The sequence below is a fragment of the Mytilus californianus genome, unplaced genomic scaffold, assembly GCF_021869535.1.
Source record: "Mytilus californianus isolate M0D057914Y unplaced genomic scaffold, xbMytCali1.0.p SCAF_31, whole genome shotgun sequence".
Classification (NCBI taxonomy): domain Eukaryota; kingdom Metazoa; phylum Mollusca; class Bivalvia; order Mytilida; family Mytilidae; genus Mytilus; species Mytilus californianus.
This window is the reverse complement of record NW_026262681.1, coordinates 838,834-852,500: the sequence shown is the minus strand read 5'-3', so window position 1 is coordinate 852,500 and position 13,667 is coordinate 838,834. Positions and strand designations below refer to the sequence as shown.

Genomic DNA, 13,667 nt, shown 5'->3' with positions numbered 1-13,667 from the left:
GGAATTAAACCATATATACACCACTGTTGGACACCATTATCGAAATTATTATTCAGATAAGAATATTCCTCCATGCAGCCTGCAACAATTAGCAAAACCTATACTGCATAGTAAGCTATAAACGACCATGAATTGACAAATGTAAAACAATAAAACTGAAGCATCCTGATTTATGTACAAAACAATTATAAAAAATAAATATGATATACAGCAACAATCACCAAATTAGTGGGTCCTCACTATGGACAGGTACATGCAGAATGTGGCGGCTTAAACATGTTAGCTGGCACAAAATTCTCCCCTAACATGGGACAGTGTATGTGCATAATCTCAGACTGAATCTTTAAAAATATAAATTGGAAATAACTTTTGAAAGTGGTGGAATTGGATAGCGTACACATTTCTGTACAAACATTATTTGATACTTCAGAAATAGCTGAGAATAATGCCTGAGATAAATATTTCCACTAATTCTTCCACTATATTCATCTGAACTTCTGCCAAGTTTGCCTTTGGTTTTTTAATTAACTGCCTATAGCGCCCTTGGTGCTTTGATTACAGTATTTGACTTTGTTGTAATAAATTTGACCTTGACTTATCACTGATGTCAAAGTGTATAACAGTATGACTGGACATTGATCATTTGGATATTTTTTTTACCTGAACTTCTTAAGTATAATTCTCTTTAGCTTATAAAATGAAAAAAACCTATTGGCATAACCATGATAACAAAATGAGAATAAACTTCAAATTTACACTACTTTTCAATTTTTGTTAAAAAAAATGATGTTAAGTAGACTCAGCAGATAGAACCAGGATATACATCTTTTGATAATAGTTTGCATTCATCAGTTCAGAAAATGGTCTAGGCTCATTTTCAAAGTGCATGATGTGTGAACCATGCATTATGGATACTTGCCACCATTTAAGACTTTTTGTTGACCTCTATATGTCTTTTTTGTTTGCTTCGTGTTTCCTAGATTTTGTTTTGTGCTTTTATAGATATTGTTTAATGTGTTTTCTAGATGTTGTTCTGTGTTTTCTTGTGATTTTAGATTGCTGTCTTTTTGACGTTTACCAAATTTCTTTTACTGATCATTAATGTTGATTAAAAAAGGTTTCAAAATGGGTACAATCATAGCAATGATAGATGTTCTTCCTAAGTACCCAAATATGACTCATTTATGACAAACTATTACTTACTATTACTTACAATTTTTCTGTATTTTAAAAAATTGTCTTTGTTTCTGTAGTTGTATAGGACAGATTCTATATTTAATATTTTTAAACGATTTTAACATTTACCATTTTTAATCATTTTTAATCATTTTGTACAAATTATATTCCAGTCCAGTCCAGTGAAAAGATTGATAAGAATGAAGGATTGACAGTTGATGGAACAGATCTGATCATTGTCGGTCTGGCTGTCTGTTGGGAGAACAGAGACTCATACTACATCTCATTTAAAGATGAAGATACAGAAAGTAAAAAATTATGGTGTTATTAACATGACTAATTAATATAATTTGCCTTTTGCCTTTTTGTCTGTCAATTTTTAAGTAATACCTTGCATTATATTGATACTTCTAGTAACCATAGAAATCAGCCAATTTTCTATTAGAAAGAAGCACTTAAAACAATCTGTATATCATTACAATAGCTGTTCTTTGTCATCTTGAAGTCAAACACTTTGGACTGATAGTAAATATAAGATTTTCTTTTAATGGGTCTGTTGTTTTTAATGTCTTTAAAGTATGAAAACATGTAAATGATTATTAATCTGCCCTAAAATTTTGGATACATGTATCTTGAAACAGTAAATATGAAATGAAAAACCTTTTGGTTTATGTACAGATTATCTGAAAATATAAGAATAATTAACAATGCTTTAACTATAATAAACGCATTATAATTAGTTATGTAAACACAACACATGTTTCCAAAATAATCATCAGGTATGATGGAGACCAAAAATTTGGGAAATCAAATGAATATTTTAATAGCAACAAAACCAAGAGGGCCTAAACAGGAACATTGTCTTAAGGTCAAATCTATTGTGTAGTGAACTCACTCTAAATTTTACATTTAATTTTGAAATCCTGGTAGAAAGAATCTGTTAACTAATGTTTATTAATATATATATTAGAAGATTTTCAAAATGTCTATCTTAATATTAAGGAAGAACATACAGTGCCATAACTTTATTCATTGTTTTTTTTTACTTTATAATCTATTTTCAGAATGTCCAGATGATTCTTTAGCTCCAGCTCCTTCAGATGAAACAATAACTACAGAGGTCAAATTAAAGGTCATTCAGTCTGTCATGGAGAAAGCCATGTATAGAGGCAAGGCTAAATCCTTAATGATATTTGACAGTAAATCTCAGTATACAACACTAGTTAAAGGGTGTGGTTTAATCCCAGCTGGGAAAATCCAGGATCCAAAAATAGCCTATTGGTTGTTAGACCCAGGAGCCAAGGAGAAGAACTTACATGGAATGGTGCACAATTATCTACCAACAGAAGGAGGACTGTTAGAAGGTATTTTTCTACACCCACCTCAAAGATGGGGGTATATAGTGATGCACACAAGCATGCTAGTCTATTTTTCTGACCATCATACTTTTGGTTTCTAGATATTATTTATTAATAAGTTCAACTTGATGAAATTTTTTTAAACTGGAAGACAATGTCATTAGCCATTTAATAAAAAGTAACATATGGTTTTGACTGTTTTGAAATTTACCACTCATAAGTTGTGGCCCCTTATTTATCTTAAGAATATAAATTTTGGGTGTTTTCTGATGATAACTTAAGTACCACTTGACATTATGTCAAAGGAAGTTTAATTTTGACACATTTGACATTTACTGATCAAGTGTTATAAATGCCTTTATTTTCTTTTAAACAGATTTTGATTTTTAGGGGTTTTCTGCATGAAAGAAAATGTTCCACAAACCTTACTAAATAAAGATACAATATCATTGATATTACAATAACATTTGATATTGACAGAATTTTTCTGTTTAAGAGTATGCTGCAAGCGCTGCAGTGCTGCAGGCCAGGTCTGACTCTTTTTCCTATCTAGGTCAATGAATACAAAAACTGCTGCTTATTTAGCACTTAACCCCTTTTTCAGGAATTGGTGGTGGAATAGGCTATGGTAGTATTGGTCTGACACCAGAGAATCCAGGATCAGGGAGGTTTAGAGCTACAACAGAATCAGTCCTTACGTTACATGTCATGGATTATTTTGTCAATGTTCTACAGAAAGAGGAATTACTGACCACTTTTTTGGATGTAGAGATGCCATCCATTGTTACACTGGCTAGGATGGAGTTAAATGGTTTTGGTAAGTGTCATTATTGTAATGATTTGTAACAAATGAATTGATGATTTGAAGGTGAATTGTAGGTCTTACTTTCTCATTCTTAGTATTTTTAACTTGACTGTTAATGTTTGAGAAAATACTGATATTACAGTTAGATCAATATAGCTTTAAGTGTTGACAAATGTAATTCTTTAATATTAGACCATGGTTAAGGCAAGGCTACTTGTGCAGCAATATTGATTAGATAAAATATAAATGGTTTCTTCTAATTTTGATAAAATAGTTGAGGTGGATGTGTTTGGAGTTGATGTATATAGGCTTAAGTCTGCTGTCCTGTCCATTTCAGCTATTTTCTGAATAAATATTTTTACATAAGTAGCTTCTGTTTGTTGTTTTTTTTCCAGGATACAGTGAAAATGAGTGTGAAAGTCAGATGAACATTATGTTAGCTAGACTATCATCATTAGAAGACCAGGCATATCACCTTGCTGGACACCCATTATCATTATCTGCTACTGATGATATAGCTCAGGTAACATACAAGACTATTTACTTTCAAATTGACCTGGAAAAACACAGGTTATAAATAGATCAAATAGTAATGAATCTTCTGAAGTTATCTGCCATGCTTGATTTTTTGTTTTATCTTGTTTATTGTCAGTTTCTATACATTTGTATCATAGCATGCCAGTCATTTTTGTCAAGCCTGCAACATTTATGTCGCGAAAGCGAGACAAAGCATTCCTAGATTCTGTCATGTGGTGTCAACATTTAGGTTCAGTTTGTGGTTAAAGTTTTTTTTAGACATTAATAACTTTATCAAACCTTCATGGAATTTTATGAAAAGCTTGTTTATGACCAAAATACAGTAACAAGAGCAAAATTTTGAAAATATTCATTTTCATTTTTCCGTATTTTACTGATAAATGGACTTTACAGTCAGTCTGGGATTGATTTTTTTTTTACATGATAAATTAGTAAACCTTCATGAATGGTTATGAAACTTGGACAGATGCCAATCTTCAAGACCTAGAAAAAGCATCTACAAAATTTTTTTTTTCAAATTCTGTATTTTACTGATAAATGGACTCACTTTTTAGGTCAACATTACACTTTTACACTGACAGCAGCAATCGCAGACGAGACACAGGGTTCTGTGTAACCCTTTACAAATTTTTATTGTTTGGTGAAACAAGCAGCCTTGGTAAACCAGTGATATTCTGTAAGTAAATGACAAACTCTTTCTCTTACTAGAGACTGAGTGTGTCAGGACATTATTGGAAATGACTATAGCAAGTTTCACTGAGATAGATTTTACCAAACAACATAAATATTATGCATTGAAGAGACAATGATAGAATTGCTATTATTTATTTAATTGTTATACTAATTTTTTTAAAAGATATTTATTTATTCAGTATTTACATTCTTTCTTTATTTTAGGTTTTGTTCATAGAATTGCAACTGCCACCTGATGGTGACCCATCAAACGTAGGTCAATTACGTGGAAGCAAAAGGGCAGTAGGTCAAAGGAAGGGTCGTGGTAGAGGTACACTTAGTACTTCAAAGGAAGTTTTAGAAAAGTTAAAGCCCTTTCATCCCTTACCAAGCATCATCCTGGAATGGAGAAGAATTAGCAGTGCTTTGACAAAGGTTGTTTTTCAGTTACAGAAGGTTAAAGTTCATAACACACGAACAGATATGTATCGTATATTTTGTGAGACACAATTTCACACCGCTACAGGCCGAGTCAGTATGACAGAACCTAATTTACAGAACATTCCCAAAGATTTTGATATCAGTTTACCAGGTAAGTTTAAATAACAATAACATACTTTTGAATTGCTATTGTCTTGCTTTTCTAGACTCAGGAGGGGAGATTAAGAGCTTGACCTATGGTATAATACCCTAAAAAGGATAAAAAGAATCACAAAACAACAGACCACACGGAACTCCTCTGAAGAAAAAAAACTACAAACAACACATGGTCCAGAAAGGAATAGCTCTAAATATGTTGAATATTCAATTAGTACTTGTATTAGAAATAAATCATGTTATGATGTATAAAAAGAAGTGATAAGATTTAAAGGAGTTTTTCCTGATCTTTCTAAATTTTAAATGAATCATTCTGGTTTGAAGTGATTATTAATGGTATCACATACTTACCCAACTAATTATTCAGTGATGATCTTATTTTTATCTTTTAGATGTTATAGGAGAAAGTCCTACACCAGAAAAAGGACCCCCTACAGGTAGAAAAATAAAAGGAAAATTAAATCAGATGAAAAGTGCTTCAAAATCAACAGCAAGAGTTGAGAACATAACCAGAAATAGTTCATATTCTGTCAGCATGAGACATGCCTTTGTCCCATTTAAAGGTATTTAAAATTATTTTAATGAATATGAATGAATAGACAGAGAATCCATAGATAGACCAATTCATGAAATAAGGCCATCAACAAAAAGCTATGTCTCTCTGGTATTGCAACAAAATAAAACTGTTTTTCTATGATGTTAGCATGTACATAAAATAGGGATCCCTGGCTTCTAATGCAACAGCATATCATATAACAATGTTCTATTACAAGTACAAATTCTGAAATGGACCTTATCAAAAAGATAAACATTAACCATTGACAATGAGCACACTAAAAAGGGGAAAAATGTGTCTTTCTCAATGGCATTTTAAGAAATTCATCTTGGTAAGGAAGGTGTCAGCCTGTTAAATTTGTACTTCAGTTGGAAATATATTAGATATTCGTCAAAAAAATTCTGATGTATGGTATACAATGAATGGTCTATTTCTTTATAATTAGTAGACTTATATTAGATTCGTCAAAAAAATTCTGATGTATGGTATACAATGAATGGTCTATTTCTTTAGAAGACTTATATTAGATTCGTCAAAAAAAATTCTGATGTAAGGTATACAATGAATGGTCTATTTCTTTAGAAGACTTATATGAGATTCGTCAAAAAAATTCTGATGTAAGGTCTGTCATATTGGTTGTAAGTTTTGGTGTAAGATAACTTGTTTTGGTTTAAGGTAACTTGTTTTGGTTGAAGGCAACTTGTAAGTTTTGGTTGAAGGTAACTTGTAAGTTTTGGTTGAAGGTAACTTGTAAGTTTTGGTTTAAGGTAACTTGTTTTGGTTTAAGGTAACTTGTTTTGGTTTAAGTTAACTTGTAAGTTTTGGTTGAAGGTAACTTGTAAGTTTTGGTTTAAGGTAGCTTGTTTTTGATTAAGGTAACTTGTAAGTTTTGGTTGAAGGTAACTTGTAAGTTTTGGTTTAAGGTAACTTGTTTTGGTTGAAGGTAACTTGTAAGTTTTGGTTTAAGGTAGCTTGTTTTGGATTAAGGTAACTTGTAAGTTTTGGTTGAAGGTAACTTGTAAGTTTTGGTTTAAGGTAACTTGTTTTGGTTGAAGGTAACTTGTAAGTTTTGGTTTAAGGTAACTTGTAAGTTTTTGTTTAAGGTAACTTGTTTTGGATTAAGGTAACTTGTAAGTTTTGGTTGAAGGTAACTTGTAAGTTTTGGTTTAAGGTAGCTTGTTTTGGTTTAAGGTAACTTGTAAGTTTTGGTTTAAGGTAACTTGTAAGTTTTGGTTTAAGTTAACTTGTAAGTTTTGGTTTAAGTTAACTTGTAAGTTTTGGTTTAAGGTAGTTGACCATGAAGTTATGAAGTTATTCTACAAATTACCTACCCTAAATTTTTACTGGCACTTTTGGTTGTGAATCATGACAAAATTTTCACATCTCCCAATATATGTAATGTAAAAAAAATTAAGTGGAAAAAAAAAAATAATTCCTACCTACCTATAATCGTAATATATTATTCTTAAAAAGAAAATCCTAATATATTATTCTTAAAAAGAAAATCCTAAGCACACATGTTTTAGTTTGACCAAAATATTTGTTTTCTCTCTGTATGCAGGTGGCATTTTGGTAGCAGCTGATTAGTCTTAAGAAAAAAACAATTAACAGACATACTTTTTTGTTTGGCAATTTATTTCAGGTGGCATTTTGGTAGCAGCTGACTATTCTCAGTTAGAATTAAGAATGATAGCACACTTGTCTAAAGACCAGAAGCTGATCAGAATATTAAATGAAGATGGTGATGTATTTAAACTTATAACAGCTCAATGGAAAGGGATTTCACCAGAGGTGGTTACTGCTGTAGAGAGACAACAGGCTAAACAGGTAACTTAAAAATTATGTCCTGGGGCATTAGACTGATTGATTTGCCATTGTTTTAATGCTGTCAAGAAGGAAAAAGTGAATAATGGCTAGACACCAACTATTATTTAAGGATTGTGCTGTCAGCTGCCAGGTTGCTATTTGACATTTTAATTCACCAAGCGACAAAATAATTAAGCTGGTGATTTTTAGGGGCCAACATTCAAAATTGTATTCTTTTATGTAAGTAGACTGGTTGCTGAAGTGTTTGAGGCCCTGTTGACTTTAAGGTATTCCTACTGGTTATTAATTTGACCAATAATCATTATTTAAACAAAATGATTCAGTTTATTTATGACTTTTGATTATCTTGCAGCTAAATGATCAAATTGTAAATAAAAAGAAAGATATGGTTACCATTCAAAATACAAAATTACAGTGGTCAACAGGTAATTAATTATTGACCCATGGTCTTGTAAACTTTTTCCTCCCCAGTAATAGTGTTGTAATCTATTGTAAAGGTGACAGAGATCTGGGTTAACATTTTATGAATTATTCACCTTTTATACAAAATATATTGTAAGATATAAGGAACAGTTGTAGAACCTGTGTACCGACAGTTAATGAATTATTGCCCTGTTAAAAATGTGTTATGGTATGATCCATAGTAGTACATGTAGTGCAAAACTGTTATAAAATGTTAATGAATTATTGCCCTGTTTTAGGTGTGTTATGGTATGATCTATGGGATAGGTGCAAAAGCTCTGGGTCAACAGTTAGAAGTGGATGAAAATGATGCTGCTGTATTTATAGAGACATTTAAAGCTAAATACCCAAGTGAGTATTGTGATTCAATTAAAAAAATAAAATTTATTGCATATAGACACTTTATATTAGGAGCTGGCTAACTATGACAACTTGTTAAGTTTGCTTACCGGAGCATTTTCCATCAGACTATTCACAAATGGAAAGTCTCCAATTTGAAAATGTTCTTTTCAATCTCAGTCTTAATTCATTTCATAGGTTTTGTCAGACCTTATTGTTACTTATTATTAATTAAAACACTTTTTCTAGACAAATTTAACAAAGACAATATTTCTACATGTACATCTATTTTGATAGAGAATATTACATAGAAATCAATTCATAAAAAGATCTGAGACATGTAGTTAACTTCGGTTGAAAATAATTGCATTTGACCACCTATCATTAAGAGACTATGAAAATACTAATTTTCTATGCACGCTTAATTTTTGTCCTGGTTGAACAAAGTTCAAATCTAGCTAAATGCTTGTTAAATGATAGACAGTCTGTTCTAATTCTTATTTTACAGGTATGAGAACATATTTGAGAACCACAGTAGAATTCTGTAGAGATAAAGGCTATGTACAAACCATTAATGGCAGAAGACGATATTTACCATCTATAACTTCTACCCAACCATATTCCAGAGCTCATGTAATTATCACTTATTGTGGATTGTTTCCTTGTGAAGTAACAAGTAAATAAATAAGCCTAGTATTTGAGCATAGTACAAAAGAGTGTTCATATTTCTAGTCATATTACATAAAAATGTTCTTGTCCTTGATGTGGTGGAAAGATAACCTTTAACAACCCACCACACCATCTAAATCTCAGCATATGTGGAAGTTTGATTAACGTATAATGTATTGGAAATACAGGTTTGAGCATTGTTGAAGAACATGTAACTCAGTAACATTTTCAACCTATAAAAGAAACCTGAAAACCAGTCCTCTTCTTTGAAATTTATCTCTTTGACAAACAAATGCGGTCTAGTAGAGATTGAATTTTAAAAGAAAATTTTAAAAATCATGTGATAATGAAACTGCACTTGTAAGAGACCTACTGTTAACCAACTAATTTTCACAGATACTTTATTTTCATGTACAACCCTTTCTAGCAGACAATTTTTTTTAGCTATTTTTTTAAATTTCCCTAACACATTTATATAAAGGGAAGTCCACAAGTTTTACATATTCCGGACAATTTATATTCACATCACTTTTCTACCTGCGAAAGTCATGAAATTAGTTGTTAACAATATTTTGAGAGGGAACTATAGTATAGTATTCTACAGATGAATATTTGCTTATATTTTAGGCAGAGAGGCAGGCAGTAAATACTACAGTACAAGGTTCAGCAGCAGATCTGGTCAAAACAGCAATGAATCATATTGATATAAAATTAAAGGAAGTCTTCCCACAATCAGCATACACTCATTGTCATAAATTTATTGGTAAGATATTGTCATCTAGTGATGATGTAGATATTAAAGTGATGTGAAAATGATACTAAAATAATTGGACTTCATATTTGGTAATGACTTATAAAAGAGAGGCAAAAGATACCAAAGGGATATTCAAACTCATAAGTCTAAAACAAACTAACAAAGCTCATGTAAATACTAAGAGCGTGATAAGTCTTTTCAGTAGGTCACCACCTCATCCACTGCCTTCTCCTCCTCTTCCTTCTCCTTCTTCTTCTTCTTCTTCTTCTTCTTCTAGAGGAATGTATACATTGATAGTATAAAGATAATGGAAAAGCAGAAAAAAATGATAGGTCTGTGTCCTTGTTTTTAAGATATGAACTATTGAAAATATATTTGGCGGGAAATATTTCTCTTTAGATGTTTCATACATTTTAAAATGTTTGTTTTTTATTTTTTTTTTAAACTTTGAAAAAATAACAAGGATTTTACTGGAGTTTTAAAAACTAGATGTAATAAAATTATGAAAAGAAAAGTAGGGGTTAGCCAGTAAAATTTTTGATGGCACTTCATGAATGAAACCAGAGGATTCTGAATATCTGACAAAAAGTCAAAAACAAGATTATTTAACATCCTTAATAATGAAAATTTATTGATTTTTAATTATAAGGGCCATGTCGATTGGTTTGAGGATGTTCTATAGTAATATCAGATTAAACTCTGTCTGTTTGTATGTCTGTCAGCACTTCTATGTTATGCTTTATGTCAAGATTGCCTCAACCAATTTTCAACATTTTATGCACAGTGTTAATGCTTATAATAGTAATTTTTGTGAAACTTTGACAAAAATATGTGATAAAAAAACATAATTTTAAAATATCACAAATGTTTAGAAATATCTTGTGCTAGAATTAAAAAAAATATGTACAGTTTTGATATACCGATATGCTATTAAAAATTGATTCCCAATCACAAAATTAATTTTTGTGATAATTTGTGTGTAAAATTTACTGTAAAACTTAGTTATTGTAAAAAAATGATTTTTTTTTGGAAATAGAAGTTTTTGTTAGGGATTTCAATGAAAATCAAAATGTAGTTATAATTTGCTATTCCAAAATGATTCTGCGTGTCAAAAAATATTGGTTGCAATTACAAAAATGCCAACCAAAATACAAACTGCTTGCTTGGATTTTAACAAAAAGTAAATTTATCTTTTACACTTTTGTGAAGTATTTGATAATTTCTGGTAAATGATACATCAGTTATGCTTTGTTATTAATGTCCCTTTGTATAATAAAATGACATTTAGGTCACCATGACCCACATATAAAGCTTGAATGACTTTAGTCAAGTTTTATATTTGGGTCTATATCCCAAAGAAATAGGGGATGTTGTTGTTGAAAAAGGAATAAATGTTTTATTTATTTGAAGAAGTAGCCAAATGCCTTCAGCCCAGATATGCATGCACAGGAAAATTAGCAGTGAAAATGAAAGGCTCAAACAAATATTTATAAAACTTGTTTTCTGTTACTGTAAGTTCAAACATTTTTGTGATGTTTTTATTATTGCAAAAATTGTGAGAGAATAGGTAGTTCAAAAAATAAAATTTGTATCTTAAAACTTGATAGTATTAATGAGCGCATTATTCACTAACATCAGAATAATAAATCACACACATTTGTTCATTTTTCAACAATTACAATAATACATGTATGCAAAAATTTCTGAATTTACAGTTTACCTGTAGATAAACCTGTTGTTGTAGAAAGATGTAATGTTAGAAGCAGAAGTAAATCAACAACAATGAAATTATCTGGTGGCTATCTTGTTCTACAGCTACATGATGAACTGATTTATGAGGTATGTCAAGATGACATGATTCCTGTGGCACAGATCATACAAAGTGAGATGGAGAATGCCATGAAGCTATCTGTGCGTCTGCCAGTTAAAGTTAAGGCAGGACCTAGTTGGGGAAAGCTTGAGGAAATAAAACTGTAAACAGGTAGTGGAAAATAAAGTATAGCCAATGTTCCTGTCAAAAGAAATAGTTAAATATTGTTCCTGTCAAAAGAAATAGTTAAATATTGTTCCTGTCAAAAGAAATAGTTAAATATTGTTCCTGTCAAAAGAAATAGTTAAATATGGAAAACTTGAACATACAAAAAAAGAAAGACACGATTGATAAGTGTCAGAGTTACTAAATTTGTGTTGAGGTCATATTATAGTTGAAGACCAATCACAAGTAGAACATGTTTTGAATAAAGCTGAATGAAGTGGAGCTGTAATTTAGGAGTAAAGAAAAAACTGTTGAATTTATGTCTACATTAGATATTGTTTTTTTAAAAACAAATTTATTTACATTTCAAAACATGATGTTCTGGACAAAAAACAATGTATAAATTATAAAATTTAGCTCTAATTCAATGTTGATTTGTAATATTTAAGTTCACCATATTCGTTTTGAGATTTTACATTGTGAAGTAGTATAGTAATGACTTATATACCAATGTGCCAAAATATCTAAACGTTAATGTGATACCTAACATATTTTGCCTGTTTGTAAGTCTACACACCTTTAAAGTCTGCAATCAACATTGTGTCTGTCGATTCAATGATTTGGAATGTGTGTAGACTTCCAATTTTTTACTATTATATATCTAGTCCTTAAATCTATATAAACTTGTCACCAACTATATCGATCTTGCAACTTTTGTATTAGGGTTTTCTTTTTGTAACACAAATTTAACCTTTTTAATTGTACCTTGTCTTTAATGGTTTACTTAATCTACAGCTTCAATTGCATATACCTGTAAGATATTGAATACCCAGGGAAATAATTCAATAAGGAAAGTAGAAAATACATGTACATTCATACATTTATACATTTTCACCGTTCCAAATATTTACTGGATTAATAGGATACATGTCTTCAGCCATATTACACATATCTTATAAGAACCTCACTGAACAGAGAATGACCTGAAGATTATTTTTAAGCCAGCTTGTCTCTATGTCATCACGCCTCATTTTAAGATTGATCAAAATCCTGAATTAAAAGCCTATACAAAACCATTGATATGTAAAAGACTTTAAGAAAGTATAAAACATCATTTTGATCTTCTACCACCAACTTTTCACAACTCATGTGCCTTTCAATGAAACAAAATGAAGTCAAACAGCAAAGATTTACTCGCTAATGAGCTTTTCAATCAAGCACTCTGCCCTTTAATAAACCTAGTTAAAACACTTCAACTTACTGTAACTTTAAAGTCACGTGCATATCCCTTTCAATACTTGAAAAGGAGCTGCCAACAACTAATTGAAATAAAACATTTTTAAGGAAATTATTTAATATAATTGTGTGAATTTATTGATATGCTGCTTTTTGGGATAAAAATAGATTGTCTGACTCATAGCATTGACAGTGCTTTGATGATTAGTTTTTGTCTCGCCTTGATGGAGTCAAAAAGCGAGACATAGGTATGCTGTTTCCGGCGCCGACGGTGGCAGTGGCGTCACCAATGTATTAGTTTTTGATTAGGTCTAGTTCATGGTGAACCACTAGTGGTAGGTCAATGATATTTGGTATGCAGTTGTATTAGCATTGGCACATCTCATTACCATGGAGATTATTTGGCCCCCGCCCCCTTAGTGTAGGTCTATAGACTTTGAAAATTTTGCTAAGTTAACATGTATTAGTTTTTGATTAGGTCAGTTCAAGGGGAACCATTAGTGGTAGGCCAATGTTAATTGGTGTTCAGTTGTATACGCATTAGCACATCTCATTTCCATGCAGAATATTTGGCCACGCCCCCTCAGTCATGGTCTATTTACTTTGAAACTTTTGCTTAGTTTACATGTATTAGTTTGTGATTAGATCAGTTTAAGATGAACTGCTAATGTTAAGTCAATGATATTTGGTATGCAAATTTATTG

The 13,667-nt window shown here is 31.0% G+C and overlaps 1 protein-coding gene across 1 annotated transcript in view; it reads left to right on the top strand.

Annotated features, from left to right (window-relative positions):
• The window catches only part of LOC127736434 (DNA polymerase theta-like), a 38,650-nt gene extending 25,421 nt beyond the window's left edge, over positions 1-13,229 (top strand). The window contains exons 14-24 of the mRNA XM_052246978.1: positions 1,350-1,484; positions 2,241-2,540; positions 3,139-3,351; positions 3,735-3,862; positions 4,774-5,140; positions 5,538-5,708; positions 7,344-7,528; positions 8,230-8,341; positions 8,838-8,962; positions 9,626-9,761; positions 11,497-13,229. Coding sequence (XP_052102938.1) covers positions 1,350-1,484; positions 2,241-2,540; positions 3,139-3,351; positions 3,735-3,862; positions 4,774-5,140; positions 5,538-5,708; positions 7,344-7,528; positions 8,230-8,341; positions 8,838-8,962; positions 9,626-9,761; positions 11,497-11,729 — 2,105 coding nt within the window. The 3' untranslated portion in view covers positions 11,730-13,229. The remainder of the gene's footprint in view (positions 1-1,349; positions 1,485-2,240; positions 2,541-3,138; positions 3,352-3,734; positions 3,863-4,773; positions 5,141-5,537; positions 5,709-7,343; positions 7,529-8,229; positions 8,342-8,837; positions 8,963-9,625; positions 9,762-11,496) is intronic.
• The last annotated feature ends 438 nt before the right edge of the window (positions 13,230-13,667 follow it).